This window comes from Vanellus vanellus (assembly GCF_965231255.1).
Source record: "Vanellus vanellus genome assembly, chromosome: 8".
In the NCBI taxonomy this organism is placed as follows: domain Eukaryota; kingdom Metazoa; phylum Chordata; class Aves; order Charadriiformes; family Charadriidae; genus Vanellus; species Vanellus vanellus.
In genome coordinates this window covers 17,896,711-17,924,561 of record NC_138913.1, presented here as the reverse complement: position 1 = coordinate 17,924,561, position 27,851 = coordinate 17,896,711, and the positions used below count along the sequence as shown (strand labels likewise).

At 35.0% G+C, this 27,851-nt stretch overlaps 1 protein-coding gene across 9 annotated transcripts in view; it reads left to right on the top strand.

The window, feature by feature from the left end:
- Nucleotides 1–27,851, top strand: part of U2SURP (U2 snRNP associated SURP domain containing) — a 47,383-nt gene that overhangs the window by 8,698 nt on the left and 10,834 nt on the right. For 3 of the 9 annotated variants that reach the window (XM_082487464.1, XM_082487460.1, XM_082487466.1), the window contains exons 3-24: nucleotides 1,949–2,047; nucleotides 3,907–4,021; nucleotides 4,433–4,566; nucleotides 5,635–5,676; nucleotides 6,441–6,508; nucleotides 8,406–8,500; nucleotides 8,584–8,619; nucleotides 8,722–8,804; nucleotides 9,295–9,460; nucleotides 10,602–10,813; nucleotides 11,762–11,805; nucleotides 15,015–15,119; nucleotides 16,254–16,320; nucleotides 16,411–16,574; nucleotides 18,071–18,233; nucleotides 18,745–18,824; nucleotides 19,874–19,961; nucleotides 21,178–21,300; nucleotides 22,843–22,999; nucleotides 23,370–23,465; nucleotides 24,026–24,092; nucleotides 25,077–25,239. In XM_082487464.1, coding sequence (XP_082343590.1) covers nucleotides 1,949–2,047; nucleotides 3,907–4,021; nucleotides 4,433–4,566; nucleotides 5,635–5,676; nucleotides 6,441–6,508; nucleotides 8,406–8,500; nucleotides 8,584–8,619; nucleotides 8,722–8,804; nucleotides 9,295–9,460; nucleotides 10,602–10,813; nucleotides 11,762–11,805; nucleotides 15,015–15,119; nucleotides 16,254–16,320; nucleotides 16,411–16,574; nucleotides 18,071–18,233; nucleotides 18,745–18,824; nucleotides 19,874–19,961; nucleotides 21,178–21,300; nucleotides 22,843–22,999; nucleotides 23,370–23,465; nucleotides 24,026–24,092; nucleotides 25,077–25,239 — 2,367 coding nt within the window. Of the gene's footprint in view, nucleotides 1–1,948; nucleotides 2,048–3,906; nucleotides 4,022–4,432; nucleotides 4,567–5,634; nucleotides 5,677–6,440; nucleotides 6,509–8,405; nucleotides 8,501–8,583; nucleotides 8,620–8,721; nucleotides 8,805–9,294; nucleotides 9,461–10,601; nucleotides 10,814–11,761; nucleotides 11,806–12,522; nucleotides 12,598–15,014; nucleotides 15,120–16,253; nucleotides 16,321–16,410; nucleotides 16,575–18,070; nucleotides 18,234–18,744; nucleotides 18,825–19,873; nucleotides 19,962–21,177; nucleotides 21,301–22,842; nucleotides 23,000–23,369; nucleotides 23,466–24,025; nucleotides 24,093–25,076; nucleotides 25,240–27,851 lie in introns of those variants that run through there. The other 6 variants (XM_082487461.1, XM_082487463.1, XM_082487462.1 and 3 more) reach the window with 6 other exon arrangements.

Genomic DNA, 27,851 nt, shown 5'->3' with positions numbered 1-27,851 from the left:
CATACAGTGGTTTGATTATTCAGCTAGAAGCTTTTTTTTGCTTCGATCACTTGCTTTACCCTGTATTCTATTTTCTGAAGGAGGAAGGCATTCAAGTTTTATATAGCTCTGTTGTTAGGAATTATGTGAAGCTGCATATGGTTAATAATAATGTTATAATAGCCTACTGGAATGTAACTAACAGGCATATCTTAGTTCAATCCTGTTAATTTATATTCCTGCAGCCACTTTGAAGGTGGTGGGTTTTTTTTCTTTCTTTTTTTTTTTTTTTATGAGACTCTTTCTAAACTGAATGAGGACATCTTAGTGCCAGAACTCTTGTTATCTTACAGCTGCTTCCGTTGTGTCACTACAACATATATTCATGTGGCTGATCTGCAGGTATTCTGTAACATTACTGAGAGAGATTATTTTGATGACAGGATAAACCTTGGGTAGGAGCATGGTATTTGTTTTGTCTGCATTGCTGTGCTATAGCAATATGCCCACGTTTTGCCAAGGTTGTATATTGTTTGTCATAGTGAAATAAAAGCTGTCTTTCAGACAACAGTAAAACTGGATTTTATTAACTTTAAAAACACACAAATGCATGAAAAGCTTCCGATAAACCTGTCACAGCAGCTCATGTTGACAAACATAGAGACATAAATCAGATGATTCCATAGACAATGCTGCATAATTTGTAACTGATAGTTTTCCTTTTAATGATGAAGTAGGGGACATTTTTCAAAGGAATATGAGCTATTTTGGTCATTTGCTTGGCACAGATCTAAGAGGTGTTTGTGATACTAAACAAGGATTATAAACTGAAGGTATTTCAAACAGTTGTTTTTCACAATGCTTTTTCGTATGTAAAAAACTCTGAACAGGAAGCTGATACTAGAAATAATCCTCTCCTAAGAAAATTATTCCCAAGGGAATTCTTTGTTTTTTAAAGAACTGTCATAGCAAGAGTGGTAGTTTTAAGCATCACTGCGCAGTATGTAAGAACATCTAAAATACTTTGAAGATAAAGACTACTAGCTTATGTTTTGATCTTTTGGGCCTTTTTTTTTCTCATTCTTGTGCTGAATCTTTATGAATTGCTGTGTTAAAGTAGGAGTTTCCAGAGAAGTTTGTTATCTTTTTCTCTCCTTTCCTTCTCATTGCCCGTGTCTTTTGAACATGGTTTTCATCCTGTTACCTTTCTGCTCTCAATGTGTTACCGCCTGTTAACTACCTAAATAGAATCTTAAGAATTCTAATTCCATACTGTCCAGAAATTACTGTTATGTGGAGTCCTTCCTTCATCAGGGTTTCAAGAAGGGAGGAATGGACATTAAATTGCCTAAACCAGAGAGAATCTAGGAGCTAAATGTGAGGTCTTTTGTTTTATTTGACTAGTAGCTGAAAACCTCAAGAATGCATTTTTTTTCTTCAAGCATTTAACCTTGAAGTACAACTGAAATTTAGCATCCATTTTGTTCTTCAGCTACACCTGTTCAACCTTGTGCAAACATTGTTCTGGCCAAAATAGTCAGAAAAGCTTTTAGAAGTTTTCTTTGGTTTTTCTTTCTGGAAATTGCAATGATCAAAAAGGAACTGTAGTGCAAAGCATATATTTTCAAAGGTTTAGAAACTGTGTTGTGTAGTGATAACATTTCCAGGCTTTTACAGCAAGTACCCTTCAGATTTCAGCTGTGTTTGAATGATATAGAAAAGCTTTCTCATTAAGCAGAGGGTGATTTTTTTTTTTTTTTTTTTTTATTTTTTTTTAACCACAGATTTAACTCTTTTGGTTGTTTAGGTAATGGCAGGTTCAGAGAGAAGTACAGGAAGCCTTTTCTTTGTTTTGTTTAGGTTAAGTCACTTCAGGTAGAAAGTTTCTGGTCCAAATCAAGGTAAAGAGTAACATTGTTTTAATTGTTTTGTAAACAGTTTAATGTTTGTTTTCTTACTCCTTTTGCAGCCTATAATGGAAAGCAAACTTAAAGCATTCAGTATTGGCAAAATGAGTGCTGCCAAACGGACTCTGAGCAAGAAGGAGCAAGAAGAATTAAAAAAGAAGGTAATGGCATACCATGAAACTTTTTTTGTACGCAGAGCTGAAGTAAGCTTGCTTTTAGATTACAACCAGCTTTATCACCAAATTTCTTTATTTTTATAATTATAGCTTTCCGAGAATGAAAGTGAATTGAATTTGCTTGTTTAATTTGTTCTTGGCATCCGTGGCGTTAAGATAGAGGCTTGCTTCTCTCTCCTGTGTAAGAAATCAAGTTCTCTGTCTTCCCGAAACACTAAATTACAATAACCCATAGATTGTTGTATTGCTCAACAGGATGACAGCCATCACCTTAGGTTATTTTCTGTTCTTCATTTGCTCTCTATCATTGTATTTCAGTAATTAGAAAGAGTACCTGTCCTCTCTGAAGTTTCTGTTTCAATCTGTTTCAATACGCATCCTTGTTATTCTGTAAAACGTATTTTTGTCTGATGACTTCTTTTGGAATTAATATAAACATCAGGATTTGATACTGAATTTTAGGATACTCAGGAGCGTCCAAATTTTAGGAAGTATCTAGCTTACAGTTGGTGCTGTGGAAGTTTTGAAAATTTTGGCCTTTGACCTTTGCACACACAACTCTTACTATTTTTCAGTGGGATATCTCCTTCTAGGTTGTTGGAAATACTAGCCTAAAGAAATATGGTAGTGCTAAATTTAGTGTCTTGCTCACCTTTATTAAGTCATTGAATTAACTTCTCTGAGAAATGCATAAAGGTGATCCTGTTGTTAATCTCCTTCAGTCACATGGGTCGAGTGTAATAAGTAAGGTGGAATATGTACTGTTCTCTGATTCTTAGGTCAACAAAGCTCCAGTCTCATAATGCTGGTCTTTCATATGGTCTTTTCTGTTTGGCATCTTTTGCGTGTTAAATTGCCATGTAAATTCTTGTAAATGAACAGTCATATTTGAGCATACAGGCTTTATTTGCTTTATGTATTACGTGCTGTGTTCTTCCCACATTTCTCAGAAATTTGAATTCTGTCTAAAATTGAAACTCATTTGATGCGGTTTGTAGCATTGTCGTGGTTTAGGCCAAATCCACCACTGGGGACCCGAGGGACCCCAGACGGGACCGACAGATGCTCCCCTCTACCCCTCTACAAAGAGAGAGGCAGAGGAGGAAAAAGAGACTTAAGAGTTTAGAAGAAACTAAACTACTTTAATGAAATATTAGTAATAAAATAAAAAGAAATAATGAAAAAATATATACAAAACCGTATCAAGCTCCCGAGATGACAATCACGTCACCGGCTGGCACTGGGGCAGTCCCAGGCTGGACTCAGTGGCGGACGGGAACTGGATTCCGGATCTGGAGTCAGGATTGGGATCACAGGCAGAGAGAGTCCTCCTCAGACGTCGGCCATTGAAGGAAGAGCCCCTGACCCTTTGGTCCCTCAGCTTTTATACTGAGCATGAGGCAGATGGGATGGAATACCCCGTTGGTCAGTTTTGGGTCACCTGTCCTGTCCGCTCCTCCCTGCAGGTGGGACCCCACTATGCTTTTCCGCTTCCGACCCTCCAACGTGGCAAATAACAAAGTTGGTTGGCCTTGGCTGTTATGGCAATAAGTGTAAGCAGGAGCCTCTCTGCACACCACGCCTGGGCATCAGCTATAAACAATTGGTCTTATCACTCTGAGAGAGTGAACACTGTCTGCACAATATGCAGTTAATTTCAGTTGTTAGAAGAGGCCCAGCTAAGAAGCGAAGTTACTGAACAAAATTGGTTCTGTTTTACCTCAAACCAGGACAAGCATGAACTCTAGAAAATGAAAAGGAATGTCACATAGCTAATTTAAGAATAGCTGTCTAGTGAAGGTTGTTCTCTGATGATAGTAAATAGATTAACATTTGCTGTGTAGGAGGATGAGAAGGCTGCTGCAGAAATTTATGAAGAATTCCTTGCTGCCTTTGAAGGAAGCGACGGTAATAAAGTGAAAACATTTGTAAGAGGAGGAATCGTTAATGCATCTAAAGGTATAACTAATCTTTTTTTGGGGGTGGGGGTGGTGGATCATTTGGCTTTGGGTAAAGATGAAGATTGGCTTTGAATTGCATTTTAAAGTTAATATGTTACATTAGAAGCAGCAAAGGAAACTTGATGCTAAAATCTACTTTATGCTTTGACTCATTAGGTAGGCAATGACGTGATTTGTCTTTTAAACTTCAGAGGAAAAAAATGCTTTGTTTTAAAATACCTAATCTTCGTTCTTTTTCTTCATGTTAAAAGATGTTAAATTATGGGAAGTTTGTATTCCCACTTTTTTTTAATGAAATAATATATTGAATGGAATCAATGAGACTAAAGAAGAACAGCATTCTTTCTAATTAACAGTATTGTGCAGCATTAGTTAATACAATTTGGTTTTAATTTGCCTTTAATTTCAGAGGAGCATGAAACAGATGAAAAACGGGGTAAAATCTATAAGCCTTCATCACGATTCTCAGATCAAAAAAATCAACCAAGCCAGCCATCTAATGAGAAGCCTCCATCGCTCTTAATGATAGAAACCAAAAAGCCTGTAAGTTTCTTACTTGAATATTAACTGCATAGTTAGGAAGTATTTAGAAGTGCTTAGAAAAGGTCTGTTGGATCTTACAGAGTAGTTTCATCTGCATTTATCACATAATAAAAGAAGGTGGAAATTTTGATTTGCTTAACCCCATAGCAAATAACAGGATGATGAAATGCAGAGGTCCAGTAGCCAGCATGATATACCTAGTACCTCACTTTGATTTGGCTGCTGCATGTTTTTACTGTGCTCCTGCTAATTGAGACAGACTTCTCATGAGTACAGATTTACTGGCAGTTGCAAAGTAACAGTATCTCCAATCCTGAGAATTTGTGAAGTTTTAGAAGCAATTCTCGCTGCCATCTGTTTTTAGGTTTTTATGACTTAAAAAAATTGACCTTTGTATTGATCCAAGTTTTTCTTGGTGAAGTTTTTTAAATTTTTTTTTGTGGTGATGTTTGAGAAGGCCCTTTAGCTCTTTGAGTTGTACCAAATATGTTGTAGAACTTGCACATTTTTGAAGCTGAACACCTTCTTTTTATTTGATTTGACTTCTGCGTGGTTTGATTATTTTTTTGTTGTTAAACTGAGATTTTGTCATAAAAAGTAAGGGAAATGTTATGAACAAACATAGTCTTCAAGTCAGGTGATAGTTACATATGATTACTGTTACTATGGTATATGTGTAATGTGTAATTAATGTCTTGGACATCTTTAAAACGTCTTGTAATAGAGCTTACTACAATTTTTAAGCCTAAATGAAACCTATATGATACTGCCTGTTAGGGTGGGAAATGAGCTCTAAACATAACTCAGATTTAGACTAGTGGGGTAATACTGGATGGCAGTTTGGATTTTCATTTTATGTAAAGCTCTACAGGTACAGAAATGAATTGTAGCGTTTTTTTTATTATGCTGAGCTCTGTTCTGTCATATGCAAGTATTTGTACTGTAAAATATTACTGTTTTTCAAATTTGTCATAAATACTTACCAAGTAATGCAATCAGTTTACTCACTTGCCCTGTCCAATGGTGATTGAAGATAATGAGGTAAAAATGATTTTATTTATTTGGCAGACCCTCCCCAAAAACAAAAACAAACAAACAACTTTGCCTGGGGTGAGTAGGAAGTCCAGTTTTTCCACAGCTGTAGTTTGTAACACAAATATTTTGTATGTCTGCCTATTGGAAACGTTTTCATTTAAATTTGGTTATATACTAGCAATGTTGTATAAGAGTTCACATGAGTTAGTTAAGGTGCATATATTACAGTAAAAAAAAAAAAAAAAAGTAGTATTACAATATCCATATTTGTCATTCAGGAGTGTTTTTTCTGAGGATCTTGAACTATTTAGAGTAACTGTTTCTTCAGACCTATGTTTATATCCAAAAGGAAGCAAAAGAAAGACAATGTTTGTCTGTGGATAAAATAATTGAATATAAATATGTAAAATAATTTACATATATATGTACACATATCAACTTAATTAGAGCATGATGGTTTGCTAGGGATGTAGACAGCTTCTAAGTTTCTAAGTGGAACAGACTGACAAAATACTTTGTAGATACTTTACATTTGTATGTTGTAGAGAGAGTGTTTATTACAATGCAGTATGTGTGACCAATGAGAAGTAACAAAGTTTAATTTAAGCTGCCCTTAATTTTATACTTTCTAGCTTTTTGTTTGATAGCACTCAGTTAATGTCTTCAAGTCTGTATGTTTTTGTGTGTTTTTTTTTTTTTTTCTCCTGTAGTTTACTTGGTTTGAAAGCTGTGGGTAAAATGTGCATGGAAATTATGTAAAATTTTGTTATATACTTTTAATTTTTATTTTTGTTTCATTTTATCTGCTGAAATGTTGGCTGATATGTCTTTAATTTTAGCCTTTGAAGAAAGGAGAGAAGGAAAAGAAAAAGAGCAATTTGGAACTTTTTAAAGAAGAATTAAAGCAGTAAGTTTGACTAGTTTTTACTGTAAATAAAGAAGATGCAAGGTTTTCACCTTGTTTTTACAGGCAATATATAGGATCATTCTCACTAAGCTGTTTCCCAAAGTAGTTTTTTTTTTTCTTTTTTCCCCAAATGCTTGTGTAGTGGTATGACTTAATTAGGAATGGCAATGATAGTTAAACAGAGTATGAACCCATGCTGGTAGATGCGTGGTATAGGTGTCTGCAATTTGTCTGGATAATCAGTTGCCATCTAATTAGTTCTCTGGTGTTCCTTGATACTTCTGCACTTTCTTACGCTGATTGGTTATAGCATGTGTTTTCCACTATTGCTGAAAAGGACTTCTGTTTTGAAATCTAGCATTGACCAGAGGCTATAAAATGATCAGAAAACAAACCAAAAAAGCCCGGTATACTGGCTTAAATCTTTATCTGTTGAAATGAATTGATTTATTTGCATGTCAGAGGTGTTTGATTGTGACCTTTGAAATAGTTTGGTACCGCATTCTTAAGCAGAAGAATATCCAGAACAACTAACCAAAAAAATTACATATAATTGCGTAAAGTATTTTAGAGATCCCAGTAAGTAAATGACTGGCTATGTTTCCAAAGCTACCGAATATGATGTTTGGATCAGTTAAGTGTGAATAGAACCAGCCATCTACCAGGATAAAAAATGGAAACCGAGGTGTGTTTCTTTGACAGCTGCTGTCAGTAAGTTACAAATCAAACTTGGGACGCAATTCCATTATAAATTAGCAAGTGTGAACCTGTAATTGAGAACACTTGTTAACATGATCTCAAGCATTGCTAAAGTGAGTGAAGATACAGCAAGTAGGTACTGTAACGGATGCAGATGTTCAGGTTTTTGGTGTTGACTTTTCTCTTGATGGGGATGTAGGAAATAGATTGGTAGCAAATTGAAATGTGTATCAGACTGGGGAAGAATAAGAAGTTTTGTCGGTGTCTCTAAAACTGTATCCAGAAGAATTGTAGTATGAGCTTGAGCTTTTGTATTAATGCAGAAATAAGTCTTGTAATTAAAGTTTAGAGATGTACTTCAGCTTGCATAATTTTTAAAACAAGCTGAATAATACTTCAAAAAGATTCTTTCACTTTTGAATGTGTAATAGAACAGAAAGAGCAGCACATGTATTGAGTGTAACTGAGTGCCACATATTTGCCCTGATGTTAGACATGAAAAAGAAAATAATCTGAATGTGTTAGAAAACAAGAGGTAATGCATTATCAATCCATAAATGGCCCTTGTGAGTAGTGTCTGAACTTCAGTGCTGTCTGTTCATTAGTTGATGTAAATTAACTGAATTGTCAGCCTTGTATTTCTGGTACACAATATCTTTGTACAAGGATTTAGGGCCAGACTACAAAGAACCAAATAGTTACTTGTGTGAGTACTATCTTCGGAGGTATAAACTGAGACGAGGTCCTGTATGTTCTGGAAATCGTCCTGTGGGGGTGTCTGTCACCCTACAAGGTGACAGCATACATGCATAAGGCTTAGAAAAGGTAGAAAGAGAAATAGACGCTAAGGAGTTGTGTGCATCTTGAAAAGTCGTCTCAATAGTCAATGGATCTCTGGCAGTTGGATGTGGAATTCGGGTCGCTTTTTTAGAGGACAATTCTTATTTCTGCTCTTGTAAACTGCTTCTCAAACCAAGTCAATTCTGTTTGAGATTAAAACACAGTATGAATGAAAAAGCATAATTCTGCTAGATATATTCTAGTTGATTAAACAGAAATTCAAACGTACTCGCAATTTGAAATTTTTAACAAGCCCATTGTTTAATATTAAAAATTCTTATTTCTAAAGTTAATTGAAAATTTCAGAATAAAAACCTCAAAAAGCTATTTTGTTACTTACGTTAAACTTATTTTGTAGAATACAAGAGGAGCGTGATGAAAGACATAAAACAAAAGGTAGATTGAGTCGTTTTGAACCACCCCAGTCAGATTCAGATGGCCAGCGTCGTTCAAGTAAGTAGATGTTATTTTTTTTGTTTGTTGGGGCTACGAAACTTGTGGACTAAACTATGTATATTTTTCTTCTATTTATTCAGTGGATGCTCCTTCAAGAAGAAACAGATCATCTGGTGGTAATATAGATTCTTTTCTCATTCAATATAATGTTGTCACTTAAACACATAGCAAGGATTATGACTCCTTTTTTTTCCCGTTTTTTTTCTCCATCATTGTAGTACTGGATGATTATGCACCGGGGTCACATGATGTTGGAGATCCAAGCACAACAAATTTGTATCTTGGAAATATTAATCCTCAAGTAAGTTTGGAGGCGAGGAGTGAAGTGCAGTATTGGCATGTTTGGGTCCAGTTGAATTTTTTTTTTTTTTTAGTGGCAGTTTTCCCCCTTTTTTTATTTTAGATCACATGTGTATGTTTAAACCCATATACCAGGTAAAATTGGTGACTGTAGAGGCAGTATTAATTTAAATAAATGCTCTGTACATGAGGCTGCAAAGGTTTAGATTATCAGTTACTAGATGCAAAAATGCTCAGTTGATTTCCCCCCCCCCCCCCGCCCCCCATGGATATGTCTGTGCAAGGTGGATCATCACAAATTTGAGTGTGTGCTCTGTTTATGCAATTTTTTAAAATTATTGTTTTTGCAGTAGATCATGTTGGGGAGGTATCAATGAGTGTTGTTTTTCAAGAAACTCAGAAAATTAAAATCTTGACATTTGGACAATAATATGAATGGGTATCTTAGAAATACAATAGCAAGATGCTAATTTTTATCTTTTTTGACATAGATGAATGAAGAAATGTTATGTCAAGAATTTGGACGCTTTGGACCACTAGCAAGTGTTAAAATTATGTGGCCAAGAACTGATGAAGAAAGAGCAAGAGAAAGAAATTGTGGCTTTGTTGCCTTCATGAACAGGAGAGATGCTGAAAGAGCATTAAAGAACTTAAATGGTAAACAGATTTGTCAGTTTGGAATTGTAATTATCTTTGTAGGAATATTGAGGAGTAACTGTAAGCATATCTTCAAGTTGTTTTATCAGACTAGTGATAGATATGCTGTAACTCCAGTAGATACCACATGGGCAGTGATTTTAGTTTACGCTGGCTGTTTAGTGGCAGCTGAATGTCATCAAGCTATAGCATACACAAAGGCTGGGAGTACTGGTGGCTTTTGCTGTGGTACAGATGTAAAATTTCTGACTATTTTGAAGATGTGAGTGGGAGGTAGTGTTTGATAATCTCTCCTCTGTAAACAGGCTTTTAAGAAGGAATCTATTACATGTAGATGTTTACGAACAGTAATTTTTTTTCTAATAATAATAATTGGTGATAAATATGTTGTGTTCTTTTGAATAATGGCTAAATTCCTCATGCTAAAGAGGTAACTGGGCTGCACCAGACATGTAATTTTGCATATGGACGTTCTTGTCTATCTTTGATTTGAAAAAAAAAAAAAAAAAAAAAGGAAAAAAAAAAAAAATCTTACATGATGAAGAAAGCTATGTCCTTACAGTTCAGGAAGAGCCTGAAAATCAAAAATCAGCATCCTTGACAAAAAGAATAGAAAATGAAAGGTTGCCCTTGCATAGCTTACTCAAAATGGTCCTTTGCTAGGACAATTAGTAAGTAGGCTTACAATATGTAGGAAGTCTAATTGGTTATTACATTTTGTATAACATCATTTGAAATTTCTTATTATGAACAAAACGTTGAGTAATTGAAGTGCAGACGTAATGCCATTTAAAAATCACTCTGTTCCTTCTGATGTGCTGAATATCAAAAGTTTAAAATCTTTTTTTCCCTCAACAATTCAAGTAATTGTATACTGTAGTCTCCTGAAAATGTACACTGGGGGAAGATTAATAAAATATTTCATGTAATAGGCTTACATTTGCACATGATATAGTCTGATAGATGTGATGCGCTAATCAACAATGTAACCAAAAAGTAAACCAGGGCAGGCAAACCTAAATTCTGCACTTGCGTGTAGAAATCATGAGTGACGCAGAACCAGTCTGTAACAGAATGGTGGTGTGTTTGTTTGTGTTTTTCTTTTTTTTTTTTTTTTTTTTTTTTAATTTCACTTTTTCAGGCAAGATGATTATGTCGTTTGAAATGAAGTTAGGTTGGGGCAAAGCTGTACCTATACCACCACATCCAATATACATTCCGCCGTCTATGATGGAGCATACCCTCCCGCCTCCTCCATCAGGACTGCCTTTTAATGCCCAGCCTAGGGAGAGATTGAAGAATCCTAATGCTCCAATGTTACCACCACCAAAAAACAAGGAAGATTTTGAGAAGGTAACTTACAGTACCCTGGGCCATATCTCATTGTTAAATACTACATCTGTGACAGTATTTCAATGGCTTCGATAGATTTGCATTGTTCAGGCTGACTTTGGCAGCCCTGAGTGTACAAACTCACTTGGCTCCCTGCTGTAGCCCAAGGGAACCTACTTAATTCCTGAAGCTCTGTTTCTTGTCTGTGTTAGAGTACAGTACATTGAGTATTGATTTATTTTAGTGCTGCTTTAAATCTGGCTATCATTTTCCCCCTCCAGGCTCCCTGGATTTTTTTCTCCTACGTCCCCCCCTTTTGTTGGCTGCCAAATTGCAGTATCTAAATTGTTTTCTTTAGAGAAAATACTACGTTTTAATTTGAGTAGCATTATTTTTACACTAGAGGAGTTGATGTATTTTGTGTAGAAGGTAATTAATCTGGACATTGAGTAAGTATTTTATGCTACTTATGGAGTCAGTTTTCAAACTTTTTTTTCCCTGGAATATTAGCTGATAAAAAGGGTAAGTATCTTGTAATCACAAACCAACTTGATTTACATTTGTAAGAACTTGTTGATTTCTTTAAATGACACTTAAATGTCAGGGCTGTTTTTTGTAAGACTTGGGAATAAAGTAATTCCAACGTGATCCAAGTCAAATAGTTCAGAATCTTTTCATACATTTAAGAACTCATTTCTTAATTATATTCAGCATAGTACCTATTCAGTGCATCAATGTACATTCTGACAGGAATGTTCTGATACTTTGCAATTAGTGAACCTTTATGGTTCACTGACACAACCATTTGCATTTTGTGTAATTGCTTAGTTATAACTTCACAGCAGTGATTGCCTGCAAAACTTGTGATAGATGTGTAGTATTTTCATTGCATATGTATATTTTTGCTTGTTACTTGTTAACAATACTCACATATTCTATGTTTATTATCTGATGTGACTTCATATACAGACTCTGTCGCAAGCCATAGTCAAAGTGGTTATCCCAACAGAAAGGTACATGTTTTTCTTTATTATTACTGATCTAAATATAGAAAATTTCCCCTTCGGAATTTTAAAGAAAAATGGTGATGTTGAGGAAAAGGTAATGGCTTGACTGAGCAATGGTTCTTTCATGACACTTGAGAGAAATGTGTGTCTTTTACAGTCTTATTATCCTTATCTTAATAACTTTTTTTGTTTTTTTTTAGTGAGGTTAGACTTAAGGAATTCTCTTTTGTGTTGAACACTAGAAGTAGTTGCAGGGTAATTTTGTGAGCAAAAACTAGGGTGAAATAGCTTATCTTAGAGGCACTGTGGAAGTCCTGACATAAACCTCTGAGTACTTCATAGCTAGGATGCAGCTGTCTCCAGTGTGGTGCTATGGGGATTTTTTTCTTCTCTTTTATTTTCCTTCCCCCCTTTTTTTTTGACTTGTACAATTTCTAACCAATTCAGCTAAAAATCAGGTTTGATTTTTGTTATTTTTTTGAAAATGTGCAACAGTTAATAATTTTGTCTATTGAAAAAGCTAGTTCTATATTGCAAGGGTATTTTTACATTTTGGTCCCCATCAGTGCTCCTACATTCGCACTAGTCTAGGTATGCTCTTGCTCAGTTAAGCTAAAACCTTTTCCCAAACACAGGAACACAACACTGTTTTAAAAGTAAATAAGCACAAAAGATTACCAAATTCTCTTTGACATTGGCCTTGGTGAGCAACACCAGCTGAACTGTCTGCGGCAGCGGGGGACCAGGAAAACATCATGGGATGGATTGGGAAAGTATACAGTTTTTGACCAGACATTGGTACGATCGGCTCCAATAAATGTGGTTTTATTATAACTGAACAACTTTTTTTTTTTGTTGGCCAACTTAAGCTAAATGACATTTTAAAATAATGCACTTAAAACTATCATCTTTTTTTACTACACTGTTTTAATTGTCACAAAGTCCCTTTTTCTTTTTTTTTGCGTGTGTGTGGGGGGGGAAGAAAGAGATTTCTAAAGCTAGTTATAGTAGTATATTAACATATTTGTTGTTAGATGCTCAAATGCAGTAGTATTTTTGATGAAATTTTAGGACAGTACAATTTTGTTGGGTAGAGACATGAATAATTAGGGCAACCAGGAGGTGTCTTGATTTGAGAAACACATTGAGTAGTAGAACAAGTACTTGTAACAACTGTACGGTGCTTACAGAGTAATTTTCTTTCAGAGAAAAATGTTTCCATTTTATTTACTGTAGTGTTTTGAAAGCTTGTATGATAAGAAAAGCTCATGTTAATTGGATTGTATTTGAAAATATGTTTTTTTTCCCATGGTAACTTTCAAAGATGCTAATGACAACTGCTAAGACGATTACACAGTGCATTGCATCATGCTAAAACTTTGACTGACTTCACTGGGATAGGACATATAATTATTCTCTTTTGTTTGAAAATTTTCAATACTGGTTTGTAACATCTCTTACTTCTTAGCAGTTGCTGAACAGAAAACCTTGAGTATACACAAGTTTTTTTCTGAGAAATTCACTTTCAAGTAGTCATGTCTTATATACCAAAATTCATGTAACACCCTCTTTCAGATATGGAATGTACTGAATCTTTTTTTCATACATCTGAGGCCTTTCCAAAGCAGGTGTTCTTGTTCAAACGTCAGCTGCTCTTATGCAACTTTATTGTACTTGATGAAATAAAAATTAGATGAAAACCAATGGCATGGTTCCGCAGGAAGCATGAAATGATCGCATTGAACTTGGCTTAGAATAAATGAATGGTGTAATAGCTCAGAGGCTTGAAAGCTAATTGTAATTTTTTTTCTTACTGATGTTTTCAAATACAGTTCATATAACAAGGACAGTCTTGCTACTTAGACTTTCAGAACACTACTTTAAATAAAATTGCTACAGAATTATTGAGACTATGTCCTCTTTACAGTCTTTTGGGGATTATGAAAAGCAAACAGACAGGAAAATTGAGCTGTAGGTAGCTGTTTGGGTTTTTTTTTGTGTAATATTTGAGGCAGGTGGTATAAAACAACATTTGCTAAGTTTGCAGATGGCAGGAGCAGGTTTTTATCACTATGTTTTTAAGTTGAATTTTTTTTTTGATCTAGTGCATTATATCTGTGGCAGAACTTTGAATACTCATGGTAGAAAATCATCACTTAAAAATTGCTAAAAGAAATCTAATGAGATGTGTAAAGAACCAATATCTATTTGTTACATCTAAGAAAATAAATTAAAAATGTAAAAATCTGTATTTTTTTTGTTTGCATTACATTCAAAGGACACGTGCTGTGAAGCTTTTGCTGTATGTAGGTAATCTATATTTGAAAAGTCAGGATCCTGTTTCCAAAAAACCCAAAAGGCTGGAAACTGATCGCTATTCTTTATAAAGCTTATATGACTGTCTCCTGTTAGCATGTTTATAAGTGGCTCTGTGTTTTCAGATTTGATTTGAAAAATGTGCACTTCACACCTGCTTCTTGCCTGTCTCAGGATGTAGTGCTGAATGAAGTGAATACAGATTTTTATTTTTTTTTTTTTAAATTGTGATTTGGTTCACTTGAGTGTATGAGGGAGGAAACATTGGATGGTATGACATGAAATGATTGGACAGTTTTGTTCTATATCAATAGTGGAGTCTTGACCAAAAAGAGATTATCTAAATTTAATAAAACCATTGCCCTGTTTGGCACCAAGAATGCTATTTGCTTTTCCTTTCATACTTGAATAGTTTGAAAGCTGAATGCAGTTTTTATTGAATATTCAGAAGTATGTGTGTTTACTTTTGAGCATAACATTCAGCCTCTTGTTCCTCTGTAGAACTTTAGCTAACCCTTTGGTCTTAGTTCTAGGCAATTTAGACGAGGGCTTAGTTTTTGATAGTTAATTGTACTTTGGTGTTCAGGTGCCCGTTTTTATGCATAAGGACTATTAAACTTCTTCTAAGCAAGAGATGGCTGTAGGCTAAGCTATGGAAATTCAGGAAAGAGGTCTCCTCTTAAATCTTACTCCACCAGTCCTAGGCATGTTTTTATTTTAGAATGCCCATGTCTATGATGCAAGGCTATAATATGTTCCATGTTACCTTATCTTTTATACAGTTTTCTTAACAATACAGCAAAATAATCTCCTGCACAGTTGTAGTATCTTAGGTGGAGTGTAGTTTTATATAGTGTTAGGTCTGAATCAATTTTTCTTTAACTGTGTTGTTGTTGTAGGAATTTGCTCGCTTTGATACATCGAATGATAGAGTTTGTGGTACGGGAAGGGCCTATGTTTGAAGCCATGATCATGAACCGAGAAATCAACAATCCGATGTTCAGGTGCTTATTACTTTGCTTCAGTTTGAAATAGAACTATTTTCATTGTTGCTGATACTTTGCATTTCTGAAATACTAATAAGAGTTTTTCTGACTATGTGTGCAGATTTAAATCTTAAAAATTGTACAAATGCTTATGCTATCTTTTTGTGAAGAAGAATGCACTTTTATTCCAGTTGTTACTGATGTTTACATATAAATAAGTATTATATACAGACTATAAAAAATGCCTGTATGTATATAAAATATATATCTAATAAATAAATAAGATTACATTTAACTTTTACTATTCTGAGGGATATCAGTTATCAGTGGAAGCAGTAACATACACTTGCAAAAAAATACTGCCCAAACCAGACAGACTAGCTCAATGTAAAGTCCAGTCTTTCTGGAGCCTAATTTCTAACCTTTAGCAAGAGCTGGGATTCATTTTTCTTTGATGTCAGTGCAAATAGGATTAAACTTTAGCTGACATAGTGAAGTTGTCAGAATTTCCAGCTCTTGTCATTAATGGAATTAAAAAGGATTCATTTCCAAATTTCTTGTGAAATGCAGTCTCTGATAAACTTTTTCAGGGAAATACTTAGTGACCTTTTAAAAACGTTTTATTTGCACTTTATATATAAATTGAGAAAATATGCAGGTCAAAATATCTTGGCCATTAAAAATGGGCTTTTTTTTCCCCCCTAATCTTGTCAGAGTGTTCTGATAGACTGGTGGAAAACTTCAAGTCATTTAGTATCCGATCTGAGCAACCTAACTATATAACTATGAGTTCCTGCACCACTTGTGTCAACGTTGCAGTTGCTCCAGTAGTGACTCTTTGCACTGATGATTTGTCTGCTTTACTGTGGGGCTGCACAGTCCTTTTTTCTGACCCTGCTTTGTTCTGCTTTTAACTTCTGAGAAATGCTGTGTCTTTGTGGAATTCTCCACTCTGCTTTGCAGATTGCATATGTATGTGTGTGGAGCAGCTGCACTTGTTCTGCACAGCTGTGCTGTAGGTGTACATGATTTTAGCTGTCTTGAGTTCACTTGGTAGCTGAGGTGGGATTCTAAACAGGGTTTCGTTATTTTTTTTCTTCATTTAAATAATTTGTAATATGTTTTGTGTCTTTTCTTGGCTCTTTGGTTTAGGTTTTTATTTGAAAACCAGACTCCAGCCCATGTATATTATAGATGGAAGCTTTATTCAATTCTTCAGGCAAGTAGAATTTTAGTGACAATTCATAACTTCAAGCACAATGAAATAAAAGAACACCAAAATAAAAATAGTTTTGGCTTTTTTTTGTAGGGAGATGCTCCAACCAAGTGGAGGACAGAAGATTTCCGTATGTTCAAAAACGGATCATTTTGGAGGCCACCACCATTGAATCCATACTTGCATGGCATGTCAGAAGAGCAAGAAACGGAAGCATTTGTGGAAGAACCGAACAAGAAGGGTGCACTTAAGGAAGAGTATGAACTTCCATCATTTTATAGTGCTGTTTTAATTACTCATCTGCTTGGGTTTTTCCTGTTGTGTTTTTGTAGTTATATCATCCCTAAAATGTTATCATGCTTGTCATAATATTACTTAGAAACTCTTTTAACCCCAGTGCTTTTCTTTTTCAGTTAGTCTTTTTTTTCTCGATACTTGTTGCTAAATATGTTCTGGATTTGCTTAGATTTGTCATCGTTGAACAATGAGTCCTTTCAATGCAATTGTTATTAACTCTTTATTTGAAGGGGATTGAGGAGATGAGTTTCCCCCATTTTCTGTTCTTATCTGTTGGTGGGGATATATTGCACCTTTCTCAACATTGTTATGATCTCATGAACTAAAAAGTTATTATAATCTTAAACTTATTGATGCTGTTTATCAGAAATTAAAATTGGGAGCAGTTGTTAATAAGCAGGAAGAGACAGATCAGAGTTCTTTGCTGTGAATTATAACTGTGGGGGGGATAGCTATGGTAGTGGAAATACATACATGATTTTCTTAATTTTGCTATTATTGTTCCAACTGTGTTCTTAGGATGTGGAATTTTTCTTCTTTTTTTATTTTTTTCATCATATTTATGATACCAGTCATGGTTCTGGAGGTTTTAATACATAATTTATTTCTCATATCTTCTTTTTGAAAGGCTCAAAAAGATATTCTTTTGAGAGTGTTCTGTATATATAGAGCTCAGGGAAAACCTGAAATAATTGCTTCTTACTAGCTTTCTGAATCTAATGTTTCTTATTCTGCAGCAGAAATTACTTGCGTGCCTTAGTCTGAAGAAAAGGAGGCTGAGAGGAGACCTTATTGCTCCCTACAACCACCTGAAGGGAGGTTGTAGAGAGGTGGGGGTTGGTCTCTCCTCCCAAGTAACAAGTGATAGGACAAGGGGAAATGGCCTCAAGTTGTGCCAGGGGAGATTTAGGATGGGTATCAGGAAAAATTTCTTCACAGAAGGGGTTATCAAACATTGGAATGGGCTGCCCAGGGAGTGGTTTGAATCACCATCCCTGGAGGTGTTTAAAAGATGTGTAGACGTTGTGCTGAGGGACATGGTGAAGTGGTGGTTTTGGCAGTGTTAGGTTGATGATTGGACTCAGTGATCTTAAAGTTCCCTTCCAACCTAGCTAATTCTATGTGTTGGATTTATGCATTTTGATTTAGGCTTAAACTAAATCCGGGAAGATAATTACTTTATTAGAGAAACTGATCTCCTGCATTAGGTATTTCTCAGTTATTTTTCCTTGATTTTTGTATGTAGTCAAGACTTGAGTGGGAATTTTTTGCACTTATTTATGTAATGTGGATACATATGTTTATGAGTCACTGAAAAAACTCAGGCAACAAAATATAAAAATATTTAAAATTGCTTTTGTCCTAAAGATGGAAAAATCAAAAGCATCATTAAATGGGAATCCCCCAAAGTACTGTTAATTTTATATTGAAATTATTAAAATTTCTGATATTTCAGGCAGAGGGACAAATTAGAGGAAATCCTGCGTGGATTAACACCTCGGAAGAATGATATTGGTGATGCAATGGTTTTCTGTCTAAATAATGCAGAAGCTGCTGAAGAAATTGTAGACTGCATTACGGAATCATTGTCCATTCTGAAGACTCCTCTTCCTAAGAAGGTGCGGAGATTTTGTATAATCTTGTATTTTGGGGGAAGAGCTCACTTAACAGCACATGCATATAATTTACAAGTATCATTTCATAAATTTCAGGTAGCATTGAGATTTTGTGTTAAAATGTGGGCTTGGATTTAAGTATGTTTTTTTCCTGTAGGATTTTGCTATTTGTTTTTATTCTTTCTGAACCTGCTTGTAAGTAACGGTCTGGCTTGCTGTGAAGTTTAAAACAGCAGAATAGTCTGTTCAAACAAGGAAATAAAAGTTGCAATGCCGTGATCTGTCCTTTGTAATATTATGTAATATCATGTTACAGTGGCTAGTACACTGTAGCATAACAGGGGGCTAATTGCCTCGTAGCATGTTTATTAACAATACGGCTATGTTACGCTTAGTTCTAATTTGATACTTCTAGATAGTTTAAGCTATCTTTCATTCTGTCCGGAAAAATGCATATATTTTCAGGATAATTTAAACTCTCTCATTATCTTAATTTGAACATTCTTTATTGTAGATTGCAAGACTATATCTAGTGTCAGATGTGTTATACAACTCTTCAGCTAAAGTTGCCAATGCTTCCTACTATAGAAAATTGTGAGTATAATATTTTAGGTGATTGATGATTAAAAAAACCCCAAACCTTATATTCAGTTTTAAACATCTCTGGATACATGTGGTTGTAGAGAAATTCACACTTTTCTATGAGGATACTGTTATGATACTGATGATATTTATCTCTTTGCATGCAAATGTATAAGATGTAGCTTGTTAGTGCATAGGATTGCTTTGTAAAGCAAGAAGTGCATGTGCCCTGTGCAAGGCACCACTTGCACGGGACCTCATAGAGGTGAGAATAGTTCTTGTGCTTCTTCACAGAAACAGCCTGCAGGTAATATTCAAGATATGGTGTAGCAAATAATTGATGCAGAGAGGTCAATTTTTTAATTAGATTTTTTTTTTATTTTGAGTTGTTTTTTAATTCTCCATCAGGTTTGGAAACTTTATAAAGTAATTATGTAGTTTTATTTCTAGGATGCTGAGCAGAATTTAGGGAAAACGTCCAAGCGAGAGTACCTTTTATTTAGATACTTGGTTGTGTCTACTTCCTGGAGTCTCTCTGATGTTGTGGTAGCGTGATGGGGAATATTCAGTGTGTTACACAACTCTAGCAATTGCAAGTCATGTTCCTTGTTGCTGTGTGTCTTTGCTGTACTCGTTTATTTTTTACACATTGAGAAAAGCTCAAGGGAAGCTAGGCAGCTGTTACTCTGCTTTCATCGAGGGTCTCGTTGAGTAAGTTAGAATAGAAACACAACTAAGAAATTTTTAAAAGCACAGATTTAATTTTGAGACAGTCCTTCCATTTATGTAAGGTTGTAAAACTCATTTTATCCTCCTCCAGTCCTTCCAGGCTGTATAAGGCGACTGCAGCAGATGTGAAGATCTCCCTTCACAGTTCTGTTGTTGTCCAAGGTGATTTAATATATAGTAATCATATTTGCTTTATAGTTGAGTTCATGGCTACTATAGGGATCAGAACCTTGTGCTTTTGAGTCCTGTGTCCCAGGTATTTTCGTGAATTATGTATGTCCAGAAAACATATTACAAAGTTTAACTAAAGAAATGTATATGTTTAATTCTAGTTTTGAAACAAAATTATGTCAGATATTCTCTGATCTCAATGCTACTTACCGTACAATACAAGGCCATTTACAGTCTGAAAATTTCAAGGTACGTATTTCATTGTTATTTACATGACATAGAAGTCAAATAGATGTTCCTGCACAAGAGGTTGCATAGTATGATAGGTGGTTTAAACCTCGTTCTTCCTAATTAAGCTTACTTAAAAAAAAAAAAAAATAGTTTGTTGTCTTGCAAAGATAGCCTTGAAATTAAAGAAGAAAATTAACATCTAACAGCTGAAGTGTACCAATAGATGTGGAGTTGAGAGGAGGATATCTTATCTAGTACTTGAATTGCAAACAGTGCTGTCTACCATTTCGATTATTTTTGGACCACCTATATTTCAGTTTCAGAAATAAATGTGAGCTGCTCAGTGTGGAAAGAAACTGCTGGACATAACAGCATAAAGTTACTTTTTAACATTTTTGGAGATAGACTTTATTTTTTGAGGGCTGATAATCAGTCTGACCATGGGTAGTTGAGAGTGATTTTTGCGGTAAAGTGCTCTGCTTCTCACCATTCTCATGCTCAGTCTACCTTTTCCTTCTTTCTGTTTTAAAAATGCCTTTACCGTTTTTGTTTTGTTTTGTTTTGTTTTTAATCAAGCTTTAAATACAAAGCTTATACTGTAGTTAGTTTTTCTGTATTAAGGTCTTTATCCTGATTGTCCTACCTTCTCTATTCTCATTTGCAGATTGAGAATCAGTTGAGAATCAGTTTTGGTTATCTATTTTAAAATCATTCGTTTAATTATATGATAAAGACAAGCAGTTGATTTTTTTTTTTTTAATATCTACATCTCCAGCTACATTTAATGTGTGAAGCTTGAGCTGAAGCTCATAATTTTAAATATACTATGCTTCTACAAAAAAAAGTAGGAACATAATTTAAGCCTGTGTTAATTTTTTATTTTATTTTACAAAGGGAGAGATATTTTCTGTTACATTTAGTAGAGACACTTACTTCGAACACCTAAGCAGAATGAAATTTACTATTGGGATAAGAACTGTGAACTGCTGAAATTGATAATGTAACAGGAATTAAAAGGAAAAATGAGGCCCAAGTGAAACTTTTAAAAATTAGTTACTATAGTAATTCTACAGAAATATGTATAGTCTTGCCCAACGTGGTATTGTAATGTACTCCAGTATGGAACTACTGAGGCATAGCTGTCTACAATAGTAGTTCTCTGTGGTGTATTTCCGATCACTTAAAATGTCTTAATTCAAATTTATTAGCATTTTTTTTTTTCTATTGCTTCTAGCAACGGGTAATGACATGCTTCCGAGCATGGGAAGACTGGGCGATCTATCCAGAACCGTTCCTGATCAAACTACAGAATATTTTCTTGGGGCTTGTAAATATCATGGAAGATAAAGAAACAGAGGTAAGTGACCTTGATAGTGAGGCTAGCAGATGGTGAGGAAAATGTGTAAATATAAAATAGGGCTTGGCAAGGATTATTTTGATATCTCTGCTAAGGGGAATAAACCTTTTTTTTTTTTTTTTCTTCCTTTTCTGCCTCTGAATCCTTGTTCTTAAATACAGGTGTAGCAGATATTTTCAGATACAAACACTGTTTAATCTGTTTATGTGTTTGTTGCTTGTAGATTAGGTGCTGTGGTGGAGTTATATTGTGAAATCATTTCAGAGCAAAGACTAGTACAGAATGACAGGTATTTCCTTTGTATTGGAAATACTCTGTATTATCTGTATGTGAATTTTGAGTTAGAATTTCAGGCATCAGTTTTAATTTTTGGGAGTTCTAAATAACTTGGCATCTGGCTACCTTGAATCATCCACTTTCTTTTTGTGTTAGTCTCACACTTGGATGTGATAGAGCTGTCTGAGCTTTCTTAGTTTGAGAGGAAGGTTGTGATAGATCATTTACCCTGGAGATATTCTACTGTGATCTTTGCTGTGTTGTACTAGAGCAGTAAGTTTCTAACTTTCTAGTTATGCTACAGCATTTTTATCATTTTTTTATATATATATATATAGAGAGAGATTATTATAAACAGGATGTGTAGTGAGTTTTAGTTATTCCATAGTGACATGTATAGATTATTATTCAATATCTTGAAGCTCTATGCTTAAAATTGCTAGAATACCATTAGCACTGAGTGAATGTGTACTGATCTGTTTACAGTTACATATAAATATTATTTAAGAGAATCAATACAGTGGATGCTAATAAATGGATGTATGTTTAGGAGCAGTTCATTTTGTAACTGTGGATACGTGCCTTTGGGAACAGCAGGAGGGAGACCTATAGTGTAATTGAAAGGTTATCTTATTTTACTTAGCAGTAGAGCAGGGTGAACATGCATGTATGAAGGACAGTGCCTGTACCGAAGAAGTTAGAATATGTAGGTGTATTTATCATTTATGCGTGTTCCTTAAATTTGTGTTCATAAAATGGTTTGGGTTGGAAGGAACCTTAAAGATCATCTAGTTCCAACACCCCTGCCCTGGGCAGGGACACCTCCCACTAGAACAGGACACTCAAAGCCCCATCCAACCTGGCCTTGGATGTGTTCCTGCTAAATAGTTGATTTCTGTCAGCTGTTCAGGTTACTGGTTCTCAGGGAATCTTTAGAAGTCTAACTTATCTGACAGCAATTGGCTCATTTCAAGCTAAACCTCAGCTTAATATCTCTTCTTTTGAATAACGATATTGCAAAGCTTCGGGTACGTTGTGGACAGATTCCAAGTTCTTGCTTATAATTTTTTATTGGGGGATATTGTTGTATTTTTCCTCTGCAATAAGCAACTGTACTTGGTAGCAAAAAATGTTAAAGTTGAGTTTTTTGGGTTTTAGGTATTTTTTTTAAGGTACTTCTTTAAAAAGAATGAACCAAGAATTAGAGAAGTATAGAAAAGCAATATAGATTTGTTCTTGAAAGAGTTAATTATTACTTGCTTTCAGGAAGTACCAGATGATCTTGATGGTGCTCCCATTGAGGAAGAACTTGATGGTGCTCCACTGGAAGATGTGGATGGAATTCCTATTGATGCTGCTCCTATTGATGATCTGGATGGAGTCCCAATTAAATCGCTGGATGATGATCTTGATGGAGTTCCTTGTACGAAATGTTTCAACTTCACTTTCAATTTGAATCCTCAATTTTTGATAATATTTTTCAGAGTAGCTCTTACAAGTACAGCCAAGAATTAACATGGCATGGAGCTTCGTAAAATGTTGGATTGATAAATTTCAATTTGTTCTATAAAGAATTAGTTTAAAAACTGCTTTTAGATTGTAATTGCTGCAGAGACACAATAGCTGTCTTCTGACATGCACATCAGGTTCCAAATCCTAATTTATTTTCTTTGCAAATAATAAAATGATATAATATGCTTCAGTGTTTAAATCTGACTGTTATATTAGGATTTTTCCGTTTGAACTTTTGAAGAGCTTTGGAAACTATTTTTCTATGTGTGTCTCTCCAACAGTGGATACGGCTGAAGACTCAAAAAAGAATGAGCCTATATTTAAAGTTGCCCCTTCAAAGTGGGAAGCAGTGGATGAATCGGAACTGGAAGCTCAAGGTTAGTTTTCAAAGTATATATTAAACTAAAACACTTCCTTAAGTAAACTGAAAGCTTAATGTCACTTATTTCATGATTATTTTCAACTGATCTGTTTAAAAGTGATAATGTGATTTCTGTAGTAGTACAGTAGAATTGGTTATAACTTCAGTGAAGAAAATAGTGTATTCTGGTTTTGTTATTCTACTTCAGTAACCTGCCGACCTTTAAAAATAATTACCAGTTCATTAAGAATAATTAAAAAAAAAAAGTGGATATGTTGTTGGCAGTCTTCCTAAACATTCATTTGGAAGATAAGATTTTACAAAGCGACAAATAGTTGGCTGCTTTTGAAGGATTTACTGAAACATGATACACAATGTAAGTGAATAGCTCTGTAAATAGTAAATATTCTGATAACATGCAATTTTGAGTATTTCTATCAAATAGCAAGTCTGTATTAAATGCTAGATGCAGGTAAATTTTATCACATTGTAATTTTTATTATACCTACAAATAGTAATTTTCAGATTAAGTGATAGCTTTTTCTGTTGTTAAAATTACCTTACTGTCTCTTCTAGCTGTTACTACTTCTAAATGGGAGCTTTTCGACCAACATGAAGAATCTGAGGAGGAGGAAATTCAAAAGTAAATACTTTTTCATTCGTTTTCTGCCTCTAAGGTTGAGTATCTTGGAACTCCCTATAAGATATATAAATATAGATATACATATTATAAGAGCAGAACAGAAATGAAATTTCAAAAGAAAAAAAAAAAAGAAATGGAGAAAAGTCAGGATTTTAGTGCTGCATGCTTTCAGCCCCCCTAACGTTTTTCTAACACAGTAAATTATACCTTTTGGTAGAGTTTTTAATCTTTAAATTGATGCTGATTTGAAAACTTAATGTCAAATAGTAGGAACTAAGGTAGTAGTATTTTACAGTTGGGAAATCCTGATGTCAGATATTTATTAATATATGTAAACCTCTGCCTTTTGCTTTTGAGACAAACACAGTGAATAATGTTCTGATGTATATGTTTCTCTGGATGCTAACAGAATCCATGCCATCTGTTGGTTTTGAGCAGTCTTTTACTTTGTTCTTCAGGCAATTGAGAGCTTCTATTCCTAATGCTTTAAATATCTTACTGCATTGCATGTAGTACTGAAGCACTCTAGTGGCCACTTTGGGAATATAATTTTGAGTATCTGCCATGTCTCAGGTTTGTCTCTGAAGAGCAAAAGTGCAGTAAATTTTGTTCTTTTATAAAACTTAGTATCTCTGAAAAGCCCAATTAAAGCACTTAAAAAAGATTTTATTGAGTTAGTGGACTAGTTTTGTAGCTGAGTTGGATATGGATTTGGTGACTGTAAATTTCAAGAATTCTTCTGCACTTTGTTTATATTAAAAGTGTAAATTATCTGAGTAATAAAACTAACTAATTAAATGGAAGTATTAAGATATCTGTCTCGCATATGGAGACTGTTTTGTAGCTGCAGACTTTTAAATAACAATCAACAGATTTCAAAACTAGTAACTAATCATAGAAACTAAGCAGGAGAGAGTAAATTTTGTAATAGATAATTGTCTTAAATATATTTGTATTAATTAATTCTGTATGTTCTCTGTAAAGTCAAGAAGAAGAAAGTGAAGATGAGGAAGACACTCAGAGTTCTAAGTCAGAAGAGCAACACATGTATTCCAATCCTATTAAAGAAGAAATGCCTGAATCGAAGTCATCAGTCAAATATTCAGAAATGAGTGAAGAAAAGCGTGCCAAACTCCGAGAGATAGAGGTCAGCACGTGGTGTTTTGTGCCACCCTTCTGTACTTTTCCAATCCTTCCCCTTGAGTTCTCTGCATATAACAGGGAGTAATTTTTACTGAAATAATTATAGACCTATTATATAGTATTAGTCCAGTGTATTTTTATAAAGGTATGTTTGTTTACAGACTTGCCTTGCCTTGTTTTGGCTTTCCAGAGGAGCAGGAAAAAATGAAAAATTGAGTCAGGGAGTCTTGCATGTTGAAAATTACTCTTCTTTCTTAGTGTCCTTTTTCAGTACCGCTGGTAGCCTTAGCCTGCTTGAGTTCCTCTACACTTTCCTCCTCTTAGCAAATGGGAGCGACTTTTGGATGTGGCCTTAGTCCTATGCTTTTCTAGTTCTCTCTGTCTCTTGCCTTGGAGCATCTGTGTTTTATTGCATTTAAAAGTTGCTCCTTTCACTGTGTCAGCCGTCAAGCAAAGAAGGAGATGCAACTGAATCAGGCGGTCCTGGAAATGGGGCGTTTTCATTGAAGACCTACATGGAGTTTATAGGGCTCGCTCATTCTTTTTTTTTTTTCTTCTCCAAGCATAGGTGTTAGTATAACTGTTAAGAATCTGTGCTGATCAACCTTATGTCTTCATGCTGGTTTCTGAGCTTGTGGTTGACTGAGAAGGTAACTAGAACTTGAATTTAGCATGAGGTCTAGCAGTGAAGCATTTCCGTCATACAGTGCCACGCAAAACCAGGTTTAAAATCGCATGTGACTTTCCAGCTTGTATTCAGTATTGAAACCCATGATACATTGAATACTGGAATTCTTGTACATTCTGTTCAGTGTGTTAAAATGATATTAAGAAGATGCTAAACTACTTGTTGCAGTTGTAGCATCTCCAAGCGACAGATTATAATTTGGGTAATGTTTTGAAGGTGGACTTGTGGCTGCCTACCTATTTATGGTATAATGTACTAGTTAGCTAAAATCAGACATTAGCAAAGCCCCGTAATATTCTTTTAAGATGTACAAGAAATAATATCTTAAAATGTCACAACCATTGTTTTCCCCCAAATACATTTCTGTTAATAATTCAGATTATTAAATTACTGGACTGTAACAAAGCACTGAGAAACCTCTTGCTTTGCATAGTGTTTTAAAAGTTCATGATACGTAGCCATTTGAAGTGAGTAAACTCAGAATTTGAGAAAAGCTAAATGGGATTTATGTCTGTTTTGACTCATGGTGGCAGTAGTTCTGCAGAAAAGACATGCTGTTAGACTAACGAAAGTAGAAGTGAAACTAGTTTTTGCTGTAATAATGATGGTAGTGGTTATGGAAAGGGCTCCATTCAGATTGAGTGTCTGTTTTATAGATGTTATCGTGGCAGTTGCGGAGGCAGATTAGGAAGTGATTTACTTTAACCATTGTCAATTTTACATTGCACAAGTGTTGTAAGTTCTTTTGTCAGTGTATGTGGTCTGTAACAGTTTTAGGTGGTAAATATTTGAGGTTTTCAAGTATGTGTTGCCGTCATTATTCTTTGGTAAGTAAATTACCATCTCAGTTTCAGGCTTCTGGAATTGACAGAAAAGAATTGTAATTTTCTTCGTTTTCAGAACATTTCAGACCCTGTGTAGAAGTACTTAAAATTTCTTCTCAAGTTTGTCATTGACAGGAATGTACTCCCTGTAGTAGTTTAAAGCATTCACTTTCAAAGTTTCTTCTTAGTACGTACCCAGTCGCTGCCAAAGAACGCATCCATTATTAAATTTGAGGGAAGGAACTGAGGAAAAAAAAATGCCATTTACCAGCTTTAATGATTATGCCATCTAATAGTAAATGTTGCATAAAATCTTTGGGGGAGAAAAAAAAAGGCCAAGCCTGATTCTCTAGCAGTTTACACAGTGGAAATTGGGAAGCTGAAACATGTTTTTTCATGCATTTTTCTGGAAATTCATAAATACAAGCAACAATTCTTTCTTTTCCACAATTGGTAAATTCAGTTTTTCAGCTGGGAGGGGAAAATATAGTAAGAAACAAACTTTGGCCACAGCCATCAGACCAGTGCCATCAGAGAATGCAAGTTATTAACCCCTTGTGTGTTCTCCCCTGTGCCCCTGTTAACCTTGCTGAAGTGTGAATTCTTTCCAGAACTTAGCAAGAGTAGAGGCTTTTTTGTAACACTGAAGATCAGTGATTTCTTTACTGTTTTTTTTAAGTGTGGAAAGATTGGCACTTTGCTTTACATTATAACTCAAATTTCAGAATGGTCTTCATGGTGCTGTGCATGTGTGTGTCTCTCTTTCCACCCCAGGGGTGGAGACCCAGGGACATATAAAAGAAAGGTGTATTCTTCTTTGTAAAGAGACCTCAGTGCTGTGAAGTGTTAGAAAACTGGGAATTTTGTTTCTTAAATTGTTCATTAAGCTTGTTTCCTCAGAGGCAGCAAAAACTCACAGACAAAATGAAGCAGCATTGTCCTCCGTGGACGTTTCTCTAAGGTACTTTACTTCTGTCTCCATCTTGCCGTGCAATATTTTATAATCCTACCCCAAAAAAGCCCAGCGCAGGCTTCATCTGCAGCAGGAGGCAGCTTCTTCACGAATTCAGATGTATCAGTGCTTCCAAAAGGGTTAAGCAGGAG